The sequence below is a fragment of the Protobothrops mucrosquamatus genome, unplaced genomic scaffold (assembly GCF_001527695.2).
Source record: "Protobothrops mucrosquamatus isolate PMUCROS unplaced genomic scaffold, P.Mucros_1.0 scaffold1124, whole genome shotgun sequence".
Taxonomy (NCBI): Eukaryota; Metazoa; Chordata; class Lepidosauria; order Squamata; family Viperidae; genus Protobothrops; species Protobothrops mucrosquamatus.
The window spans coordinates 147,477-173,077 of NW_015387342.1; the positions used below are offsets into that span (position 1 = coordinate 147,477).

At 41.3% G+C, this 25,601-nt stretch overlaps 1 protein-coding gene across 1 annotated transcript in view; it reads left to right on the top strand.

The window, feature by feature from the left end:
• The window catches only part of PDLIM7 (PDZ and LIM domain 7), a 53,965-nt gene that overhangs the window by 11,529 nt on the left and 16,835 nt on the right, over nt 1–25,601 (top strand). Inside the window, exons 3-6 of the mRNA XM_015820399.2 lie at nt 16,979–17,130; nt 21,248–21,278; nt 23,167–23,373; nt 25,316–25,332. Of these exons, the coding sequence (XP_015675885.1) occupies nt 16,979–17,130; nt 21,248–21,278; nt 23,167–23,373; nt 25,316–25,332 (407 nt within the window). The remainder of the gene's footprint in view (nt 1–16,978; nt 17,131–21,247; nt 21,279–23,166; nt 23,374–25,315; nt 25,333–25,601) is intronic.

Here is a 25,601-nt window from a genome sequence, read left to right on the forward strand (position 1 = left end):
CACACTTCCCTCCATGTAGATGCGGTTCCATTGAGGACCACACGCTGAGTATGGCCGGTCAGCCAGCTACGGATCCATCTGGTGGTGATGCTGTCTAACCCGCATTTTTCTATCTTCTCAAGTAGTAGGTTGTGGTCTACTTTGTCAAATGCCTTACTGAAGTCCAAGTAAATTATATCCACAGCATTCCTCTGGTCCATTAATTTTGTCACCTGGTCAAAGAATGCAATAAGATTTGTCTGGCATGATCTGTTTTTGACAAACCCGTGTTGGCTTTTAGTAATGACTTTGTTTGCCTCTAGGTGTTAGTAATGCAGCTTTATTATTGTAAAACAAAACAGAATGGCAACAGCTAAATTGTATATTATATAGGCAGCAGGTGGGGAATATCTAAAAACCAAATATGGCTATTCCAGAATATGGTTCATATATTGTTCAGCTTGATTGATTAATAGATGTGATCCTCTTGGTTTGGAAGAACATGAATTTTAGCTTTCCTGAAACCTGAGCCTTGTTCTAGGACCAAAAATATGAAGAGGAATTGATACTTTGCAGCTTCATAGCATTGTCTGTAATAATTTTATTACCACTGTAACATCTTAGAAATATATAATTTATTTTTGTTTCTGGTTTGCGTTTTTACAAATGCTAGCTTGGACAATACAACGCTGTGCCTATGGCTCATAGGTTATGGCCATTTGGAAGAAGTTTTAAAGATGGAAATGTATAGAAAACTCTTCTATTTTTAAGTATAGGAGTCCTCTTTTGGGACTGCTCTCTAAGGTTATGGTTTCTGTAGTGCTTCTTAGGCAAAATGTCCAATTCCAAGACCAGGTGCTCATTCTGGATTAGATGCCTCTATCCTAACCACAGTAATCTTTTTTTTCCAGACTGAATCAGAATATTGTGGTGAAGGATTGTGCATACTTTTCACATGTTTTGTCCTTTGCACTCTGAAGAATGATCCTTGAAGATCAGAAAGTTGGTTCAAGTTTAACATGGGAATAATTATCTTTCAAATAATCCATATCCAGTTCTTAGTACTTACCCATAAATGACTAGGAAGGAAGTCAGTTACTACTGCCTGAAAGTGAAATGAGTTCCCTTTTGGAGTTGTGATTTTAAAGAATTCTTGGCCCAGGATGACTGAAATGGATTTCTAGAGCCCATCTGTTCCGGGATGGCTTTGTTGAAGAGCAGAGCTTGACTAGTGCACTCTGCTTGGGGAGCTTTCTTCCCCTTAGTTCTCTGTTCCCCCTGTCCCCCTCATAGCTCGTGGCATGAGGATGGGAAAGAATAGCTTAATAAGACCAGTTTAGTGAAGGCAGTATAGCTGATATCTTGAATGGAGATGCAGCCAAAATAGAAGCAGCTCTCTAACATTTTAGTGAGTGATTCTGCAAAGATGAATGTGGGTCTTTCTTGGAAGAGACAGTTGCGTTCTTTAGCATCTCCACCCAACTCTGCTATGTGTGTGGGCTTCTTTCCTGCAATTGTTGGCATAAGTATCTAGTAGAGAAAGAAGTGAGGGATAATGGGAGATGCAATTGGAGCAGGCATTCCGTTTCAGATATTAGGAATGGATTTGTATTATGTATTATGTATTCGGCTAACTTTTTGTACAGGCTCCCAGGTATAGGCCAGTTCGACTGAAATTAAGTTTAAAATTATACTTTAGCTAAAGTCATCCTTTCTACATGAGTTACCTGGTGTCTGATGGAAATTAGAACTGGGTGGCCTATTCTCTTAACTCATTCCTTACTTCTATCTAGCTCAGACAAAGTCATGCAGCTTAGTCAGCCCCAAGTCTGGCTTTAGATAGGAGTGAGGAAGAATACACAATACATTTTTTAAAAGCATTTCCTGCTGTAATACACAAGGTTTCTTCTGTGATTCAGTAACTTTTAGACAACTTTAGCCTAATTTGTAAACCTCTTGACCTGTCAAAAATCTACAAGAGAGTAGTAATGCTGTGGTGTTCATTTAGCTTTGATTTATAAGCAAACTGCAGTGCTCAGAGCATGGTATCTTTATTTAAAAAATATTTATTTATTATGAAACTTCTAAGCCGGCCATCTTGCCGAGGTAACTCTAGGCAGCTTATGGTCAAATAATTAAAATATGATATGTTTATTCATTTTTTAAGGTTTTATATCTTTAAAATTCAGTTACATTTTGCCTGAAAACTACAAATAAATACATTGGGATGCTGCCTCTGACCAGTTTCATACTGGTATATGTGGTTGTATGCAGTAACAACTTAGAAATATAGGCTAGTTTTCTTTTTCTATCTCAAAATGCCTTTTGAGGCCTGCAATTACCATGTTTCCCCAAAAATAAGACAGGGTTTTACAATACATTTTTTTTTAGACCAAAAGACCCATCGGGGCTTATTTTCGGGGGATGTCTGACTATGTGGCTGGCCGCCTGCTCCCTCCTATTGTCTGCTTGCCTGCAGCCGCAACGGCTTACAGGGCAGATGCTCGGGAAGTGAGGGCAGTGCTGGCGGAACGGGTCTTCAGGTGAGGAGAGTGGTACGGACAGGCGGGAGAAGCTGAAGGACCTGGCGGTGCAAGCCTCCCCTGCCGCCTCCCTCCACCTGCCACACTCTTTCCTTTTGCAAGCAGACGAAGCTTCCAGTCTCTGTCAGTTCTCCGTCAGGGTGAAAAATGTTTGGGCACCTATGGGGGATCTTGATTGCCAGATCAGATCTGTTCCCATGAATGCTATCCTTAACTACTGCAGTTATCCAGGAAGAAGTAGAGAAACCTACAGTAGCTACAGTACTTGCTAGAGAGCCCTCTATAAATACAGAGCAGGTTCATTCATTCATTTATTCATTCATTCACTCATTCAGGAAAAAAAAATATCCAAAAGTCTATTAAAAGGATGGAAATAAAAGACATGACTGACCAATATAGAGGGAACTTGATTTCTATGTTCTTCATCAGGTAGATCTTCTGCATAGATATGACTTTTTTTAGTCTGAGGTAAACAGCTAATTTACCTCTATCAAGTTCTTAAAGTTTCTGCTGTTACCTAGTCCTGAGCAAGAGTCTGAGTTTCTTTTCTGGAAAGTAGAGATTAATAGTTCTGAAATTTGATGGTTTCCAATAAATCATTTTAGGAATTAGAATTGAGGCTTCTTACGTTTTAAAAAAGAAATTATTTGTTGGGCAAATTTCTCTGTTGTTTGAGTGGTCTCTTCTGCAGAATATTCAGAGATGCTTTTTTATTCCAGACAGTAGAACACTAAAGTAATCAAGATAGCTAGCTCATTTTGTCTATGTGGTTAGAGCATCCTACCAGACTTGAGAGATGGAAGAAGCTGTCTTCCAGGAATATGGAGTTTAACATCTGTCTGGTTTCTGCATTGTGGGGTAGATACTAAATAAACATTAAACAGTTGCAGTACAGCAGAACCTATTGGCTCATTAAATTCTATGCCCTAGAACTTGAGGGTTCATGGAATGTATGACTGTTCTGGGCTGCCTGTTTCCTTTAGATCATTGTGAGCTTGTAACTTTTGCATAGTTCAAGTGTGCAAGTAGAGAGATGTATGAGTCACACACTGGCAAGTAGATGAAATATTTTTGGTTTCCTTATTGCAGCATTGTGTCAGAGTGGTCTTGCAACTCATGTACAGCTGGAGAAGCCCAAGCTTTTTGAGTTTATTCTGACATATCTAGCTTGACACAACTTGCCAAGGAGTATGAAGCTGGATGAATTCCATTCCTCAGGTTCCTGGCTCTGTTCATCATACCAAGTGGCCTGCTTTTTCTTGTGCCTGGTGCCTCTCTCCTAGTAGGGAAAATGTGCTATAGTAAGGTTATTTGAAGAATCACCTAAACTAACAGCCAGGATGATGACATTGTATGGGGCATAGATGTCAGATCCCTGCCCTTCCAGAAGAATGAGAGAATGATCGATGACAGAAAAAAGCAGATGGGATGATTTATGCCCGACTTGTTCAGCTGTCCCAAAGCTGAGTTCTGAAAAGCAGGGAGGACTGCTGAGGTCAAATGGAAAACAGGATAAAAATACACTCCTTGGTGTTAGATAAGGCTGAAGCAAGGTGGGCATTTTCCAAGGAAGTTCATTGGCCAGATGGAAGAGGTGCCTCCCCCAGGTGCTGCATATGTCCTTATATGGGACATTTTCCCAATTTGTCTGGTAGCTTGGAAACTAGATGCAGAACTGCTGTTTACTGAGAATGGGATCATTGACAGGTTTCTGAAAACCCTGGTTAGATACGTAATGCACTTGTTGAAGTTTGATTCTATCAGAACTACAGAGGGGAAAGGTTGCAATCTTAGAGTTTGGCTCTATAAAGTAGAGAAAGTTTGTTCCAGGGTTGGAAATCTAGGTAGAAATCTATGCCAGATGCTTTGAACTGCCAGTCATACAAGTCAAGTGAAACTGCAATGGAGTGAGGGTTTTTTTTATCAAGATGAGAGGCAGAACACTGAAGTCCTTCCTGAGATGCTGAAGGCCAATATAATCACCCTTTGACTTTCAGGTTTCTGCCAGATATTTTTGCTGTCCTTTAAAACTTGTTTTCAATGAGGACTTGGCTCTTCTTCCCCAAACTGTCCCTCTATATCATTTTGATTACTGCATATATAATTTTGGGCCAGATGAGATGTTCGTTGAATTTGATGGATGCTATTCAGTTGAGGAAGGCTGGCCTACTTGCCTGAATGCATGTCAACAAGTGCACATGCACATGCGCACATATACACTCACACAAGCATGTTAAACTAGAAAAAGCCCTAATAGTGATATTCCTGGAATTCTTGTGAATATATATTCCTATATTTGTAAAATGCAAATACCAGTTCCTGAAAGCAGCACCAAATAAGAGCAATACAGATGAGTTTTAATACACATAGTAAATGAGCAACATATCACATTAACCTTCCCTGCTTAAATATTAGTAACAGAAGGATAGCAGTTGGCTCCATAACATCTGTTCAACAGGAGAGCCAGACATTTGAATGGAGAGCCAATTTCAGAGTCTTTCAAGGTTGGCTGCAGCAAGCAGGTATGGAACATCTAATGGGAAGGTCATCATCATTTGGGAAGATCAGGGAATGAAGAAGCATGAAATGCAGAAAAGTTGCAAAAGGAAAAGCCAGTGGGTGGAGAGTGAAGGAAGGAAGCCGAAAGCCAGGTGTTGTCTGAGGCAGCTGGCTTCAGGACTGAAACCTCAACCCAGGCAGGAAATAGGGAAGTGCTGTTCTTTCTATACTGTAGAAAGAACATGACCTGCCTGCTTTCCCTGGAGTGGAGATTGTGGGGCCTCAGCGATGATGTGTGCCTGGGAATAGACTGCCTGTCCATAGGGCAGACCCTGGAGCCTTGAACTTCCTGCCCAGCCTGATTAAGTATACAGCCAAGAAGAGGGCAGTTTGTAGACTTATTTGGTCTGTAAAGAAGGAAGGAAGTGGGGAGGGAATTCAACTGTGCCAGAAAATGGAAGGTTAATGCATTCTTGATATGCGCTTGTTGCCCAGCTTCAGGTCCTGTGATTTTCCTGGTTCTTGCTTGGAGAATTCCAGGCTCTTTCTTTGCCCTGTAACACCTGGGATGCTGGGTCTGTATGCACTGCTTGTCCTTTAAAGGTTCCTTCTGTGTGTGTTACGCTGTACAGTATTATACCGGGGGGGTGGTGGTGGTGAGGATGTATTGTTTTTCAAGGCTAGTTTTCTCTTCCTTTCTAGGAAGCCATTTGCATCTTAGGTCATCCTGAACAATGAATTGGTTGTTTTAATGTCTAACCTATCTTATGACTGTGAAGACTTCACTCAGAAGGCCCAGAAAAAAGCTGTAGTCACATTATGCCAAAGGATAGGTTCCAAAATGGTGATCCGTATTGTGGCTTGAGCTCCTCAGTATTGTGGAAACTGTTATGGGTCTCCTCCAATATTGCTCACATCTAAAGAGTTAAGATGATCTGATTTGATTACTCCATTCCTAAAAAGCCCATAAGTTTCACTTTTCTTCTGTACTTCTCTCTGAGTCTGCCCTACTGAGTCTGCTCTACTAGACCAGACAAAGATCCCCCTACATCATACTACCAATAGATCTTGCATACTTCCATCATCATCTTCCTTACTCTGAATATTGAATGTTTTCTCAATATTAACACTCCTGACATTGTTTCTTTTAACTTTACCAATATATGGCTTTATAGAGCATTCTTTCCTGGTGTGGCATTCTGTGGGTTGTGTTGGTTTCCCAACATTTCTAGAATTTGTCTCAAAACTCCTGGAGTTGTAGTTCAAACATATCCGGAGACTGCTATTTTGGAAAAGGCTGGTGTGGAGTAACTCTTAGAACATAAAAGTCTGACTCAACCTCTTCTCAGTAGTAGCACAGAAGTCATTGCCAAATATTGGCTTCCCAGTCTACTGCTTCCATAGCCCCAACATTCCCTGGAGCCCTCCAATCCAAGTTCTAAAGCAGCTTCACGTTCAAGATTAGCTGGAGTATGTTCAGTGCTTCCATCCAGTGAAATAATGAGGAACTAAGCCATGGCAGGCATTCTGGTGTTGCCTTTTTTATTATGGGAACTTATAGCAGTGTGTATTTCTTGCAGTAGTTTTCCTTTTATGAAAATATGAACTGATGAAGCATCTGTTTACCTGTGGAAAACATTTAGCTCTGAAGAATGTTTGCACTGGCAAATATCAGGGCCTAAATTCCTTTGTAGCTCTACCTCATTATCCATTCTCACTTTTCCAGCCCTACTAGAGCATTCTCTCCTTGGTATTGCTTGCAGGTCTCTTGGGATCTGTTGTCAAGATGTTAAGTGTGATATTTACAAGCCCAAGGACAGTCTGAATCTGCGTCAAGAAAGTGGGGCTTTACTGCTGGGCTTCCATGGAGATTTGCCAGCAAGCATTCATTCCTTTTATGTTCATGTTGAACTGGACTTAAAGAAATACTTTATTCTTTCCCAAGTACTAGGAGATCTCCATTCCAAAGCTGCAGGAGCCACTAGCATCTTTAAAATACATATTTTGTCCTATTTTTCTGCCTCTTCAAACTTTTTTTAAAGAACAGCTTCACAGAGACAAAGAAAAAAAAGTCTGTGAGCGAGATGAGAAATCCAATGGTTGGTGTGCTTGTTTAATATGATTTAGTGACATTTCCTAAACGTATGATTCCTTATTTGTGTGTTCATACCACGTGGCTATAATAGTTATTGAGCCCTACCTAGGAGAGTCCTGAGAAACATGGTTGCTTGGCTCTTTAGACTATCCATGGAAATATTGATGATGGCATTGAAAACGCGCTGGGATATTCAAGGCAAACGCAGCTTCTTCCAGAAAAAGCCATACCAGCATTTGTGTGGAGGAAATTCATAGCCTGTTAGGAAAATCATGGTGGATTCCATTTGTATGCATATTATCACAATCAGTCTTTTCCTATAATCTCTACTGCTGTAACCTGAGCTGAAGGCAGGAACTGTTACTGGGTTGAGGATAAGCATGTAATTGTACCTTTGAACCCCAGTAGAGTGGACCCTTGCATTCTTTTCAATCCATCCAGCAGTGAGCACTCTTAGTATTAATATGAATAGAGCACCCCCTCTCTCCCCAAATGCACATCATGTATTCTGCTTGTAGATGTTCCTCCCAGTCCTGCTTTAAAGGCTTCTGGGACACCCTTCTTCTTCCTTGTGGAAGGCTGTGGAAGAAGGAAAAGTATGAGAAACTTGTGTGTGCAAGCTGATGTACTCCTTTCCATTTTTATTGGGAGCAGGGAGGTGGGCCTCAGCACTTGCAAGGTTATGCTGATTCCAGGGCCATTTTGGGAAACCAAGACAAAGCCTCCTTGCTCTAGACCAGGGGTGGGGAACGATGACTCTTTTATGACTTGCGGACTTCTGGGAGGGAGTTGAAGGCCACAAGTCATAAAGGGGTCACCTTTGCTGTAGACATATAGACATTGGAAACAAGGAGTTTACATGTAAAACTGTTTTCCTACAGTCTGTGCAGATGACTGTATCTATGTTCTCCAGTTCAGCTTCCTGCTTATCACTGTTATACAGTATATTGCACTGGTGACTGTCATGTCTCAGACCTACCAAAATGGTACAAGAGCAGTCCTGCTTTCCTCCGCTTTGACTGCTGCTTGGGGCCCCTGTAGCAAGAAGGCTTTGAGTTAATGGTTCCCTGCCCCCAGGGTAGGTATTGCATTGCTGCTGATGAGCTAATGTCTCTGTTTGCTGACAGAGGGAGATAAATTAGTTGCTGGGAGAGGTGAGCCCTGTGGAGAGGTGGGGTGATTGCAACCCCCTCCGTTTCACAGAGCAGATGTAAAAGCTTTAGGAATTCTTGTGGCTTGGTAGCTCTGAGAAGCATGAATGTGACCACATGGATTGTGTTACGAGAAAGGTGTTGATTCACTCCAGTGCCCTGTTCTCTCCATAAGTCTGGTGATGGTCTGAAGATGCTGGAGTCCATCAACCGGTCCTTGTCTGAATGAATCAGGCAGGGAGAACAGTTCACTGGGTTCCTCCAGATTGTCTTCTGTACTTTTACAAAGATGGATACACACACTGGTTGTGTATGTGTGAGAACTTTCTTTGTAGGGTATAGACTGGGATTGGGGTAAGAGAGGAGGACACAAAGAAGTATGTATGCAGTTCATCAACTCACTGTCTATCTGAATTGGCCCATGAGGAAGAAAACATAAGAGAGACTACAAAATAGTTGTTTCTAACTGGAAGTTAGCTGCTGTCCCCATGTTAATTTTATTCGGCATGGTTTATGAGAGAGCATATGATTGTGGTGCATATAGGCAATTTCTCTTCTGCAACTCTGGATGAATTGATTAAAACGATGGTTAGATTATCAAGGTAAGTTAGGATTAATGTTATGACATCATTTTAATATTCAGTTCTGGAGATAGGAAAGAGGAATGAAGGATGCTGGTCCTTCTCCAGTTAAGTTATCTGAAATTTCTCCTGTAGGCTGTGTGAGGGTTAAGCAATGGACAGTGGCCTTTATAAATCAAAGTTTTACTGAGGTCATGATTTCTCAGTTTGAAGAAGATAGGCAAACCACATGGTGATTGCATTTTCCAGGATATGTCCAGATGATCAATGAACATGTGTACTAATTCAAAAATAACCTTCAAAACTATACAGTTTTCCTCCATTTCAGTTCCATTAACAGAAAAAGTGCCTTCTATATTTTTAAAGATGTGTATATATTTGTGTGAGGTGTTGGCAGGAAACTATGAGTTCCAGCACTGGAAAAAGTTAGCATGCACCACACTTGAACAACCTTGTTCCCTCCATATACAGTATGTTAAACTTTATTTCCATAATTCCTAGCCAGTATGGTTGTTGGCCATGTTGTCTGGGAATTATTGGTATCTGACAATCTGGAAAGCATTTAGAAGAAAAACTGGTGCCATAAAAGATAAAAAAAAATCAGTTTTCATGACCGAGAGTTGCTCACAGATAGCAATACTCAGGAGTCCCTGCTATATATTTCACACAATACCCACAGTAATCTGGGTGAGCTTTCTTGAGGGAAATGTGATTACTGGTATCACAGAACCTGTTTGGTGTAGCAGGGAAGGCACTGGCTAGGAACCAGGAGACTGTGAATTCTAGTCCGTCCTTAGGCATGAAAGCAGGCTTTGTGACTTTGGATCAGTCACTCTTTCTCACCTCACAGGGTGCTTGTTGTGAGACTAATAGGACGAGGAAGGAGTATTACATATGTCTACCTCCTTGAGTTATAAAATAATAAACGTGAGATTACTAAACATAAGTAAGTGTTGAGTACAATCGGATGTCCCTGAACTACTGTAGAAAATAGAAGCTTGGGGGAAAATGTCAGCCAACATAAAGTAGGAAGCAGTTAAATCTGCATACCAGGCATGTTATCCAGATTTACCTAAGTGTAAATTTCCCCTTCAAAGATACCTGTTAAGTATCTTTGAACTTTGAAGGAAGATGTTTGTTTGAAAACAATAGAAAATAAAACTTGTATAAAGTATGTTAAATTTTGTTTGTATTATGAATGGATAGCTTACTTTAGACTTGGGATGTTATGTATTTATCCCTGTACTCAGTTCTGGGAAGTCCGGGGGGGGGGGGGGGGGGGGGGGGGGGGGGGGGGGGGGGGGGAAGGGGATGAAGGGGTAGAATTATAAAAAAAATTTGGTGTATTTATAAATGTAATGTAAATGTAAATGTTTGTTTTTAAGAAGAGGAGATGATTGGCTAGTACCCCTAAACTGCATCCGAGGTGGTGGAAAAGAAGGTGATGGGATGTGTAGGATAGTTGGGAAGGAGGAAAGAGGAGAGGTAGTGGTCAAGAGGGGGAGGAAGGAGAGGGAAGTAGGTAGGAAGGTGGAGGGAGTGTGGATGCAAGGAGGGGGAACGCCGATTATTTCGGAATAGGCTTTTTATGTGTTTGTTTTTCTAATGAAATGCACCATATTTGTACTATTTGTTCATATTTTATTTGAAAAATTAATAAAAATTTTTAATAAAAAAAGAAAAAGAAAATAAAACTTGTAGAAAGACCTATTATTAGCCTTCAGACCATAAATTTGTTATAAATCAAGCAAATACAGGTTTAATTATATGTCAGAAAATTAAAATATATTCCCAACCCCTTTGGTGTTGTCTGAAAAATAAAATGCTTTTGAGCATACAGAGAAATGTCATCCAAACTAAACCGTAAAAACGAAAACAAGAAATTGTAGTGTCTTCCTCAGTTTTCTGAATATCTTGCCAGTAGATGCATCTGATTCTCCTAGCATGATTTCCAATTCTATAAATTATACTTTTACGTTCTTGGCTTGAAATTTTAGAAATATCAGGGTATGTCTGTTTTTAAAACGAAAAAAAAAAATCATTTCCCCACCAGTCTCTCTGCTCTGTGAAGCAAATTAAAATATTTACCTGATCTGCAAACTCTTTTATGTTTTAAGGCTGTAAATATTTGAACCTAAGTTGATACTTTTCTGAAAATTCCTGGACTCCAATTTAGTAGCTAATCCACAATTGCCCTATTGTGAGGCAAAATGGAGGTTACCCAAAGGTTAGTTCTCAAGTTAGTTCTCATTCCCAGCAGTCTTCGTTAGTCATTAAGTGCTGCTTATCTTCCCCATCCCTCACCCCTTTTCTTTCTCAATAAAGCACTACGTTTTTCTGCTAAATGGGTTAGCCCATTTAGAAACCTATTGCATCATGATATCTGAAATACTTAGTGCAGCAAGAACTTTGGTAAACTAGAGCTTGCTTCCCTAGATTTACAGATACTACAATCCAGTACAGGCTTGCAATCTGGGGTTTAAATGATGGTCAAACTGCAGAATTATTATACCCTTTGCACAACTGCAGTCATCTTTAGGCCTTACCTGTAGACTACCGATAGCCCTATTTAAAAACTATCTTGGGGATGCTGTTTCTGCAACTTTTGCTGATTCCTTCTGCAAAAAATAAATACATAAATAAATCTAAATTTGTCATGAAAAAGGGTCATTCTGAAGGTGTGTGGCTTATCTGAAATTTTAAGACTTTTATGAATTTTAAGAAAGTCATAAAATGACAGCAATGGGAGTATGTGGCCAGTCACAGATATCCCATTAGACAGAAGAAAAGATGGATAAAATAAAGATGAGGGATTTTTCCAAACTCCTGGGTGGAAGAACAGCACACACAAAAAACCCCATTCCTCTTCTATCCCCAGTTTTTGCCTTCAGTTGGCCAACCATTCCATAAACAAGTATTTCATTTCTCCAAGTTCCCCTCAAATTAATTCATTATTCTGCCTTTTAAACTCCAATAAACATGAATCTCCCCGACTCCCAAAGCAAACTCACACATCCCACCCTGCGGTGCGTGAGAACCATGCTGAAGACCCAGTGCTTGTGCTTTGGCCTTCTTGGAACATGCAGCCCTGTTTGTGCAGACATACTATAGATCATTGGTGACGAACCTATGGCATGCATGCCAGAGGTGGCACTCAGAACCCTCTCTGTGGGCATGTGTGCCGTCACCCAGCCCCGCCTCCCCAGCAGCTCCCCCCCGGAGGAGAGTCACCTCTGGGCACAGTCTACACGGAGCAGCACAGCCAAGGACATGGCAGCCGGGCAGCAGGGACAAGACTCCGCCCTTGCGTCCCGTCGGCGCGCAGATGATGCTGCGGGGCGCGGGTGGAGGGCGTGGCTGCCATGGCGCTGCAGGGCCGCCTGGGCGATCTGTGGCAGGCTGTGGAGGCGGTGGGTGCGAAGGCAGAGCAGGCAGGATGGGGGCAGGGTGGGCGGCAGAGTGTGGGGTGTGTGTGGCAGTTTTTGGGCACTCGGTGTCTAAAAGATTCGCCATCACTGCTATAGATACAACACCAAATGGTGGGATTCATTTCCACAGGATGTAATATTTAGATCAAGTCATGTCAGATGCGACTATTAGATGCACATGGTCTATCTCAGTTGTTTTGCACAATATAAGAGGAGGGACCCATCAAAATCAGTTGGAAGGCAATAAGAGTAGGAGAGTGTTATTATGCTTTCTGGAAGTGCTACATTTTCTGTGGTCAGAAGTGTGTCTTGTGCCCAATTCAGAAGGCTGTGGCTGTGTTCTGATACTCAGAAAGCAGAGGGGAAGGTATTCCAGTTCCCTGTATGATCATTTAGGGCGGATGTAGCACACTTTAGGTGCTCTCAACATGATCATAATCTGTTGGTTTTAGAAAATTGCCAGTTTACGGGGTTACCAGGTTTTTTCCCCCTGCAAATTCAAAATTTTAAAACAACTTTTTAAACAGACATTCTGTAATCACAGGAAGGTTTACTTATTACAACAGGCAGGTGCACGTGCTTCATTTCTGCTTTTTTAGCTTAAGACGTTTTGATGGGGAAGGAAGAATAACAGAGCAAACAAGCAACCAGCCCAGTTCTAATTTTGAACATTTTTCATTTGGGCTTCCAAATTTCCACAGAGGATTCTAATTTTGTTGGGAAAGTGGAGACTTTATTCTACCGTTAGAGGTTTAGACTGCCGATCCTGCAAACAAAATCGCTCTTCAGAGCCTCATGTGAAGGCCACCTTTCAAATTGTTTACAATAGTATGACTTAGGTGTACAGATAGTTGTTTTCTGAATCTGATTGTTGTTTGCATTTCTAAGAAGGTAATGTGAAAATACGTCTAATTAAGGCAGAAAGAGAGCAAAGAGGTGGAGCCAAGGACAGTCCAATCTGAAAATTGGAGAAATATTTTGTATTTCTTTCTCCTCCTGTTTTCAAATAGTCTTTAATATACCAATGGTATTTTTTTTTAATTCAGTATCCTTTCAGGAAATTAGGTTCCTGTGTTCCAGTGTTCAGAAGCTGAGGAGTTTTGTCAGCTTGTTCAGGTAGTCTTAATTAGGCTGTCCTCAAAGGACCGTTTGTGTATGTGAGCATACAGCTGCTAAATTTGGGAATGATGCAAATAGAAGCAAAGGGAATATGAAGCCAAATATTTTATGGGGAGGCGTGTTGCTAGAGGGCAATGGCTTTCGGACTTACCTGGCTTTAATACCCGACTGTCACAAATAACAGCAGGTGCACAATCTCTGCCACTTGGCTGACAATTGACGTGCTCATATTTTAAAGGCCTGAGGAGTCCACTCTGGATTGGCAGCTGGCACCTGCTCAGCTATGCTGAGGTGGTTCTGCCTGGTTTGCTGCATTCATCAGCAAGTCTAAACTCTCCCACAGGCCTTGGGGTCTTCCAAAGAATGTGCTTTATTGCTCAACCACTGTGCATTTGTTGCTCAATTATTTTTTTTTGCAATGGCTTCAGATAACTTGACTGCTGCAAAGGGTGATGGAAAACCTGCTGGGGTTGCCAGCTATCATTTCTGCAAGATTCGGCTTCTGATGCAGGATTTAAAAATTTAGCACCTACCAAAATCTCTACATCTGTACAGATATTACAGTGGTAGCATCCTGGGTCATACCATTTACCTCTTTTAGCTCTCATCTTGTACAGATTCATTCTTAATCCATCATTATGTTGCTTTGGTCGCTTATATTGACTTGTATTTTTTGTTTTTTTATAAAAATCAGCTTGATAACTATCTTGTAAAGCTGCCCTGAAAAATTCTACAAAAACTAATGTGATGAAACCATGACTACAACTCCCTCTTAAGGTAGACCAGTTACAACACATTAATGTAATGCTGCAACTCCCTTTCTCTTTTAATCCTGGCCGAAAGCCCAGAATCATTTTCTTTTTAGGATTGCTAGTAAGTACTATAGTTAGAGCTCTCCCTTCATTGTACACAAAGCCAGTTTGCTTTTCACTGCCCTGTTAGCCAATCCAAGGAAACATAATAGAGGTTTGCCACAGATTTGCTACTGTACAATTTAGCTTAAGGTCTAGTTAAAAATACTTTCCTAAGAATCAGAGAAAGGGATAATGGGAGAAAAAGAAGAGAGGAAAAGAAATGGGTAAGATGTTTGTTATCCTTTGCTCTTGGAAACGAAGCTGCATATTTGCACATTTGGTCAAAGAGATTTAGCATGGAACGGACTCAGATATCAAAGAATGGGGCGCTGAAAGAAAAGGGAACTTGTTCTGTATTTATTATGATTAGGCAGGATAGACCAACACCCTCTTGAATAAGCTCTAGGCAGGAAGGCAATCTTAGCACCCTTTGCATCTTAGGATATTGTGGTAGGAAGATGTTAATGAAAAAAAGGATTGCTTTCTGAGCTGCCTGAAGCCTCAAAGAGATCAAAGGATTTATCAGATTCCATGTCTGAAACTGTTTTTATTTCAATGCCCTGAGCAGAATGAGACTAGCTATGAGGACCGTGTTGTTTGTGTATTTGTTTTTATTGTTTTTCCTTAGTGAAAGAAAAAATACTAGGCAAGACCTTTCCTCCATAGTAAAGGAAACATGACAATGAATACTTTAGCCCACTTACGCTTATTTCTCTCTGGAATGGACACTTCTACTATAATACTTATTTTTCTCTGGCATGGACATGTAATGCATCTACAATAATACATCTACTGAGTTTGGCATTGGTAGTACTGTAATATTTAATTTTATAGAACAGGGGTCTCCAACTCCTGGTCCGTGGACTGGTATCGGGCCGTGGCATGCCAGCAACCGGTCCGCACAAACAAGCAAAGCCCCATCTGCAGGATGCAGGCAGCACATAAAACCACGCCCCCTTTGGTCCACGGAAAATTCTGTCTCCATGTAACTGGTCCCTGGTGCCCAAAAGGTTGGGGACTGTTATGGAATACAGAATAACAGAATTGGAAGAGACTTTGGAGGTCTTCTAATCCAACGCCCTGCTTGAGCAGGAAACCCTATACCAGAGGTAAGCAACCTCGGCTCTTTTATGACTCATGGACTTCAACTCCCAGAATTCCTGAGTCAGCATAGCTGACTCAGGAATTCTGGGAGTTGAAGTCCATGAGTCATAAAAGAGCCGAGGTTGCTTACCCCTGCCCTATACTTATAGTCATAGAAGACTGCTATCATGGCATCCCTACTCCTTCCCTTCATTAGACTAGACCAGGGTTCTCCAAACTTTTCAGTCTGAGGGCCACATTGGGCATTTTGCAAAGATTCAAGTATGGGGGGGGGAAACAATTTTACAAATGAGTGAATAAAATTTAATCGAATAAGTGTGTTTTTATTTTGCTCAATGTAATATGACACACGCACACCCTCTTCCATCAGAGAAACTGAGGGAATCCTACCTTCGTTTCCAAACAGTGGTGAACACAGCCTGCTTTCCCTGCACTGTTTGGAAAGGATGGGAGCACAGCACATGGGAGGAGGTGGGTGGGCCAGAAGGAACCTTCCGGAGGGCCGGAGGCCTTTGGACTAGACACTCCCAATCCCCACAAATGTTCATCCTATGGTTTAACCTCCAGTCCCCCTAATCATCCTTGTTGCTGTTCTCTGTACTCTTCCTAGAGCAGTGGTGGCGAACCTATGCTTCAATCAGTCAATTTCAACTTCTTGCGGGGAAAAAAAAAGTCTTGCAAAGTTGGAATTGATTGATTGAACTTTTTAGTCCCACCCAGTCTGACGTTACCACTTCAGCCATGCCCACCCAATGGGCCACGCCCACTCAATGGGTCACACTCACCCGGCACTCGACGATGCATAAGTGGGTTTTGGGTTGCAGTTTGGGCACTCAGTCTCTAAAAGGTTCGCCATCACTGTTCTAGAGTCTCAATGTCTTTTTTGTATCGTGGTGACCAGAACTTAGTATTCCAAGTGTGGTCTTATCAGTGCAGTATAAAACGATACTAACACATTTGAAAGTTTTGGAGACACAACTTGATGATAAGCAAATCTTTGGCGGACTATTTGAGTTGTAAAAGATGTTTGCTTTTTACTGTTAGTGGTTTGTCTTCTTGCTGAAAGATAGCATCAGTCCAGTTTGCTTGTAAACAATGAAGGAGTAGCTCTAGAGTTCAAGGATCAGGAAGACAGAGCCAATAGCAGAAGCATCTCTGGCTTAGCTCATGACAAAATCATCTTTTATTGAAACTTAAAAAGATCTGCCTGAAAACGTAAATCAGTCTCTTGGTTGTAAAGAAAATAGGTGTTCCGTAGCGGATACAAACTTTAAAAAAATGGATATTTTGTCTGACCACTCTGAAATGTCCCTCTGAGATTGGGGAGACTGAGAAATATGACTTAGCAAAGGTATGGGTTGCCACCATTTGGGGATGTCCCTTAGCTTGCTATATCACTCTCCTCCCCAAGCACCGTTATCTTTTAAGAAACTTCTTTGGGAATAAATAAGTTTACTACACATGTAATTTAGCAAAAAGTATAATGGCATAGAGAAAAACAAGAGTTATGTCCGCTTCCATTTCTCCTGATCCAGCTCCATTGCTTATTAGCATTGGAAGGATTTTTGTGATAGGTTCCATTAATGATGTCTTCATATTGGGAATAACATTTTCTTTCCTTGCAGCTCACCCCCGGGGGGAAGGCAGCCCAGGCAGGGGCTGGAGTTGGGGACTGGGTGCTCAGCATCGATGGACAGAGCACCAGCACCATGACCCACATTGAAGCCCAGAACAAGATCCGTGCCTGTGGGGACAAACTCTCTCTCAGCTTAAGCAAGTAAGTAGCTCTTACTGGGCTGGGCTTTTTCTTTTAGGAACATAATGTACATGTTGGAATAATTATAACTTGGTTTCACCCAGATGTTTATTTCATTCAGACTCAGTCCTTTTGGATAGCAACTGGCTTGCCAGCTTTCATTTTGGTATTTAATAAAACAAACAGCCACCTGCCTAAATTTTACGTCCTGAAGGTAAAGGCTTCTGAGTAAGACCAAACCGATAGGAAATGTAATCTGCATGTTCTATTTTTTTTCCCCACAAGGATTCCCAACCATCACATTCCCTGTTTAAAAACTTAAACCAAAGTAATAAGCAGTGTAGAAAGTTTTAGATCAGAGCATCTGGATTTTTAAACTACGACTCCGGTTGCTCCTGAAATAAAGATTCATTGGAATTAATAGGAGAGAAATCTATCTAGCTGGCTGCTTTAATTAGTCCATGTATTGTATTTTACTTTTTCAGCCCCTGAGCATCTGAAAGATAAAGCAGTGTACAAATTTAATATGAATAACAATAATAGCCCAAACGAAGTGACAGCTCAGTGTCCAGAATTGTTAAGCATATTGTAGAGCCTCTAGATAATTTCCTGCATAACCAGTGTGGCTCTGATTCCAGATGTGCATTTTCTCCTGCAGAAAAGGGCTTTGACTGTCTTGTAATAGCGTGACTTCACATGGATTTCAGCCAAAGTATCCAAGCTGATTTCAGGCTACACAAAAGGGATTCCTAGGTGAAAACAGGTGTGGATTTGGAATAATAAACAATTAGCAAGCACGGTGGTGGTGCTGCTGCTTGGTATTTCCTGAAAGTTTAGAGGCAGGGAAAATGCCTGCCAAAACAGCCTCGCTTGTTAATTGTTTATTATTTCAGTTCCACACCTGTGAAACAGATAGCATGAAAAACGTTATAGCCAAAATAAATGTGGGCTGGCCAAAACCTGGCAAATAAAATTATTTTTGGATGAACACAGTGCTTGTTGTTGGATTTCCTTATAAGGATAGCTTGGAAGCTGCAATTGGTACAGAATGTAGTTAATAGGATGACCCTCTTATTTGCTTATGAATTCTGAAACCCTTAACAGTCAAACATTCATAATTGTAGTTACTTGTATAGACTAAATGATAGGTGCTGGAAGCTCTGTTTTTATCACTGATGGACTTCTTAATGTGATGCCAAAATTATGAAATGCTATCCCAACAGGCTTTCTGGTCTCAGAAAAAGCAGTTTAGCTGTTTTTAGCTGAGTGACTTTTAGGGTTTAATTTTTCTGCTATCTAATATAAATTTAATTGGAGTTTATCTTAATATAAAAAACAAGTGAAAATTAAGACTACTGGGAAAGTGAGGAGGGGAAAAAAAGGGGGAAAAGATGTGAGAGAAAGAAAAAAACGTTTTGGGTGCATTTAAGATACAGAGTAAAGTTAAAATCTCAGCTTTCTACTTTTATATAATTAGTAATTATATAAACAACTATAAATTCTATAACAAACTAATAGAATCATCAAAACCCAAAGTCAAAAATTTATTTTTTTCTGTTTTGCGCACAAAATCCAGAAGCAGTCTCCAGGTAGAAACCAAATTGGATACATTTTTTCCTTAATTAGGACAGTTAACGTTACCATCTCTGTTAGTTCCATCACTTTTTTCATCCATTCTTTCATTGCAGGAGTTGACGTATATTTGCATATATAAAATTCTAGCTGCAGTCAAAATATATAATAACAAAGCTCAATTTTTTCAAGATCTTTATACAATAATCCTAAAAGGAAAACTTCTACTTTCAGTTATATATTTGTTTTAAGAATCTTCTGAATTAAAGCATAAACCTGGCCCCAATATTAATTTTCTGCTGCCTTAATTCTGCAGCAGCTTTATTAATTCTCTTACCAATTAGTGCAATATTTGCTTGTGGCTGTGATTTTCCTGCATAAAAATCTAGATAATACAGAATTACTACAATATGCACTGTATGTGTACATATGCCATAATATATATGTGTTCTTCATAAGAACCATGTTTTTGCCATCTGGAAGAAGGAAGAGTCATGTGACAGGATTCCCCCCCCCCCAGAAAGATAACATGAACTCAAACAATCCATAACTGCAGTACAAAAATGGCAAGAACTATGGCAAAAAAAATAATAATAAAATTTATTCCATGTTATCATTTAAGGGACAATTGATATAAAATATTTTACAGATGGTTTATGACTCCATCAATAATTTTCAAGTTGGATAAATCATATAACAATCAATGTTGGAAATGTTACAACGAAGAAGGAACATTTTATCGTATGTGGTGGTTATGCCAAAAACTCAACAGTATTGGAAAGCAATACATCAAAACATTCTGAAAATCCTAAAAATAAAATTTAAACTGAAACCACAAACATTTTTATTGGATACAACCCCAGAAAAAAAAAATCAAAAATGTTACAATTCACTAAGATATGTGCTGACAGCTGCAAGAACAAATTTGGCACAACATTAGAAAAGAGGGTCTTTGCTGACGATACCAGATTGGGAGGCCATAATTGGAGTATGTGCAGCAACGGCAAAATTGACAATATATATTCATAATAGAAGTCTGACCACATGTGTGCAGTAATGACTTCCATATAGACTGCATGTTATACAGCAGGGCAAAATTTTAGACATTTGAAATAACGGTTTTTAGGAAGGAGGTTATGAGATTAATGAAAAAAATAGATGAAAGAATTGAATCAGATACTAGCAATAGCCTTATATGTTTAATAAGTTTGTACGGTATATCTAAGTTATGGTTAGTAGTTGGGGAAATATCTGAAAGGGAAGTGGAGAATGTGTTATTAGAAAGTTACCTATAATGTTTTTTATTTATGTCTTATTAGTCGTTGTTTCTTCTGTGTTATTCAATTGTTACTATTCAATATAGTCCTTTCTTAAAAAATCCTGTTTGTCAGGATTCTGTCATAATGCAAAAGCACAGGAAAGCCCATACATCTGATTTATTTCAGTTTCATCTTATGTCCCCTGTTATTTTCAGTCTGCAACTATATAGGCAGTCCTCGTTTAGCGAACACAATCGTGACCAGACACTTGGTTGTTAAGCAAAGCAGTTGTAAGTGAAACCACTACTGTGCTTACAATCTTACTTCAGCTTTCCTTTGCTTTGTGGATCTGTGAAGGACATAAATCAGCGGTTCTCAACCTATGGGTCGCGACCCCATTTGGGGTCGATCGACCATTTCACAGGGGTCACCAAGCAAGGCTGTCTGCCATTTTTTTCCCCTTTTCCAGCGGGTGCCTTACCTCCCTTGAGCTGGGCCAGCTGGTGGTCGGCCTGCTCCGTCTCTGCCGCTTGCCAGCTACGCCTCGGCCGGCACAGGGGGCGGAACCACGCATGCGCAGCGCTCCCGGGCAGGGAAAGTCCTCGACTTATGACCGGTTGGGTAGTCCTCGACTTACGACCGGTTTAGTCCTCAACTTACGACCGGTTTAGTCCTCGACTTACGACCGGTTTAGTCCTCAACTTACGACCGGTTTAGTCCTCGACTTACGACCAGTTGGGGGTCGCGGCATTAAAAAGGTTGAGAACCACTGACATAAATGATGATTGCTTGCAAAGTTACTTGTTCAACACTGTAGTAACTGAATGATTGCTATCCAAGGCAGTCTTTAAACAAGGACTATAGAATCTTTGCTACTCTTTTGGCAGTATGGAAGTACATAGAGTATGCAAATACCCAAGGTGATATTTACAAGAGAGTGATCTGAAGTGATGAAATCGTTTTTTTTAAAGAGAGTAGGTTAGAATGCAAAGGAGAAATACTGTTTCTTCACTGCAGGAATTTCCAGACAGTCTGGAGGAAAAAAACAACAACAGACACACTCATTGAACTATCTAAATTCTCATGACTGTTCTCTCCCGAAGCTTCCTTTCCAGATGTCTTATGGTGTGAAAGGAGCTGCATTGCATATACTAATTTGCTTTAGCTCTCCATGGTTACAGATGGTTGCAGCAACGTAGATCCCTTGCAGCAAAGGTGCTGATTTGCAGAAAGCTTTGATTGTAACTTGTGTAGCTGAATTCAACCTCTTAGGCAGTGCCTCTGTTAACAACCTTTTTCTCTTGCAGAGTCCAGAATCTCCTAGGCAAACCTCAGAAGGTGCGTCTGTGGCTGTTTCTATCTGTGTCTCTCACTTCTCTTTGGGAAACTGTGAAATAAGGTTGGAGGTGGCCTCTTAGTTACAGAGAAAACTGCAATGCATAGTTACATAATGGGTTTCAAAAGCAGGATAATAAATGTCCATATATAGTTTGGATAGAAATGTGAAAAATATTCCAGAGTTTGAAAGTTCTGATCATGCGACATTTTGCAACTAAGCCAGACAATCTTTGTTCAGATAGTTATTTTAATAACCAAAAGAATAATAGATATAGGTATCTTGAGGTATAAAGAGAGCCTTCTTAGTCTAAATCAGGGGTAAACAACCTTGGCTCTTTTATGACTCGTGGACTTCAACTCCCAGAATTCCTGAGCCAGCATGGTTGGCTCAGGAATTCTGGGAGTTGAAGTCCACAAGTCATAACAGAGCCAAGGTTGCCTACCCCTGGTCTAAATGGACATTCATGCTGAGTTCCTGAATAATTCCAACTGGAATCTCTCAGCAATGAGTAGAAATGCTGTGTTTTGTTTGTTTTTGCATCTGAGTTTGGCAAACCACCCAGAGTCGTTTTATGAGGGAGATGAGTGGTTGCTAAATATGATACAGATAGCCCTCAACTTATGAACACAGCTGAGCCCAACATTTCTGCTGCTAAGCAAGGCAGTTGTTAAGTGATTTTTTCTCTCTCTCGTTTTATGATCTTTTTTTGCCACAGTTGTTAAGCGAATGATTGCAGTTGCTAAGTGAATCATTCGGTCGTTAAGTAAATCTGGCTTCCCCCATTGATTTTGCTTGTGGGAAGCCAGCTGAGGAGGTTAGAAATGGTGATCACATGACCCCAGGACAGTGCAACCGTCATAAGTACATGCCAGTTGCCAAGCCTCCAAATTCTGATCACCTGACCACGGGGATGCCACAACAGTTAGTTGTTAAGTGTGAAAACTGATTATAAGTCGCTTTTTTCAGTGCCGTTGTAACTTCGAACGGCCACTAAATGAATGGTTGTATGTTGAGGACTACTAAGTATATAAATAAATAAATTCTCCTCTCCTTATACTCTTTCTTAGAATTAATCTAAGAATTAGAATTAATCTGGTGTTTTAATTTTATGTAAGTGTGACGTTCTGATATAGGATGACAATTTAAAGAACTATAGAATGCAGGATCTTTTGTTTTTTTTCCCCCCTTCCTGAATTTCCGGCTCACTGCTCATTGTTAGCTTATTTTTAAATTGTACTTCAGAAGTCAGAAATTGGATGTGGGCATTATCCTGGCGTAGCTGTGTACAATTCTCAGGGACAAATGGGGATTAAGCTTGAAGCTACAAGTAGGGGGCGGGCATGTTGATCCCTGAATCAGGGTCTTTGCTTCTTGCAGTAGTGAGGCAAACAGTCAGATCCTGGCTTCTCCAAGATCTTGGTAGGGCTGCCCTGGAAGACCCCATTCATTTTGTCAGGTCCATTGGTGGAAGAGGGAAACGAGATGAAGCTTACAGAAAGAGACTTGCATGGTTTGGTTTTGCTCCTTAAAACGTCAGCATGTGCCCGTGTAAATGCCTGTTTCCACTGTTTGGATGGAAAGCAGTTGATTACCTTGATTGCTTCCCTGCAAACCCTCTGGGCAGCCATAGAGGGGCCCTTTCTGCCCTTGAAGGGATTTGCTGAACAAGGCAGTGCCCGTTTAGGAATAAACAGAGGCAGAGAGAGATGGACCACTGGCTTACGTTGCAGCTGCTCTGTGCCAGCTTGTATTTATTGCCTTGGTGCTCAAAGAATGGCCTGGCTTCCATCCGGGACACCGTGGCCTCTGGCTCTGCCTGATTATTGGGTGCTCTTGCATGCTGCCTGCCATGCCAGCTTGGGCATTGTTGTTTTGTGTTTTGTCTAGGACGCACTCCCTTCTTCTCAGCTCCCCAAATATAACTTCACTCCCAGTTCTGCCCTCAACAAGACAGCACGGCCCTTTGGAGTTAACCCTGCTCCAAGCACTCAGCCCGTGCGGGCGACGAAACCCGTGCAGTATGTCCCTCCTGCATCCGTCTGCACCACACAGCACAATGGGTATGTTGCTGTGCTTCTAGCCATCTGGGATGGGGTGAGGGTGGAGTAGTGATGTGATTGTGAAACTCTGCACACTGGCCCTCCTCTATACACCTGTGGATGCAAACTTGTGCATGTGTGGCTTTCCACTGAGGGGCACCTGGTGGGTAAGAATGCCCCTCCTCCCCATTGAAAAATGTAAACCTCTAATGTTGCAGTGACCTCTCGTGGCTGGAAAAAGATATTGCAATTCCTAAGTAAAACCATTCCCCAATTTAATGATGTTCATTCAGTCCAGAATGTCAGACTGGCAGCCCAGTAAATTGTGATTTTAATGATAACAACTCACTTTTTAAAATTGAGTCTTCTTACCTGTTCTGGAAAACCCAATAGATGAATTTGGAAATATAATGCAATGTCCCAGGGAAAATATTCTATTGTACCTGTAATTCTTTTTACCGACCAATCCCAAATAATTCTTATCTCAGATAGTTTGATTGTAATGGTAGCATATTATAGCAAGTAATCTGCATCTACACATTCATTATTGCCTGTCTTTATAAAATAGGTGGATGCAGGATGGATGGGGATTAATTCGGTAAAATTAATAAACTTCGGAAAAGGAGAGGGGGAAAAGAATATGCTTGGAATCAGCAACGTTGGCCTGCTTTTTCTGCCAGGATGAGCTGCTAAAGTGTGGAAGACAACCCTAAGTGCTTAACTGCATGCAAGTTGTTGGCAGTTCAGAGGTTGCTGAAAATAAAGATGCTTTAGGTGAGCTCTTCTAACTAGGTGTATTCAGCTGGTTTCTTACTTTATTTATTTAAGCTAATTAGTGGTACTGGTGGACTAATGAGAATACTTAGTTGTTTCAACATTACTTCATTTCCCTAGCAAGGGATAGCTTTCTGTGCAACAATTTCTAGTACAGAAGAAGTTGTGAAGACTCAATTGTGAACTGACCAGGTTTTTCTTTGTAGTTTTCAGCAGAGGGCTTCTATAAACTTTCTGTCACTTGTATGCAAATATAACTAGTGAGGACTGCTCTTAATTTGTTTGGAAATGAGAATTTTTAGAAAGTAAGGGTTTTCTTCTTTGGATGGGAGACTCTTGTCCTAGATTTTGTTTGGGATTGCACCACACAACATGCTTACTCAGCATTGTTGTAGGCTAGTGATGGCGAACCTATGACACGCGTGTCAGAGGCGGCACTCGGAGCCCTCTTTGTGGGCATGCATGCCGTCGCCCCAGCCCCACCTCCCCCTGTGGCCTCCTCACCAGCAGCCCCCCTGGAGGAGAGTCGTCCCCATGCTCAGCCTGTGCGGAGTAGCGCAGCCAAGAACATGGCCGCTGGGCAGCAGGGACAAGACTCCGCCCTCATGCCCCTTCACGTGCAGATGCTGCTGCGGGACACGGGCAGAAGGCGTGGCTGCCATGGTGCTGCAGGGCCGCCTGGGCGATCTGTGGCAGGCAGTGGAGGCGGTGGGTGGCTCTGCGGGCAGGCGGGGTGGGGGCAGAGAGGATGGTGGGCAGGAGGCGGGGCTGGGTGGTTTGGGGGCACTCGGTCTCTAAAAGGTTCGCCATCACTGTTGTAGGCTATGATGATTGGTGATTACACCTGTCATGATTTAATATACTCTTTCTCAAATTGGAGCCTTCCAAATATGCTGAGGTTTCAGTTCCTGGTTAAGATGGGTGTCATGTTAGAGATAACAGAAGTAGGGGGATCCAGGGTTGGAAGGGGTGTCAGTGGAATCAAAATGGGTGATCACAGCCTTGCTCCTTTTTACTTGCCTGCAGTGCATGTTAAAAAGGGCTGGGCTTCAATCAGCTGGTTGTGCCTGCCATTCTGCTGCTTTGACTCTTGTGGATGCCCTGATTGAAGGCCACCTGTTGCCTACTCAGAGAGTAGGGGAGCATTGTTTTCTCTGCTTTTGATTCTAATCTGTCTGCCTTTCCTGTCTTTTTTCTCTTTCCCTCTTTTTTCTCTCCTGCAGGCACAGAATCCTGACAAGTCAGTAAGCTTTTGGTCTTCTCTGTAGCCTTTTTTGCTAATTTGCATGATGTTTTTCCATGTCAGATTTCTCCTTTCCCAGATCACCCCATTTTTGGGGGGTGGAGTATGGTGGTGAAAGGAGTGGGAAATTCTCCTCTCCTAAAGAAAACCTAAGTTTGTTTTGATGGGAGGGGATAGAGAGCTTTAAAGCCCACAACGGGCTTAGATGGGCTGTTTTCACCTAGCAAGAAAAGCAGAATTCATTTGCACCTTCTTGATCAAATCCT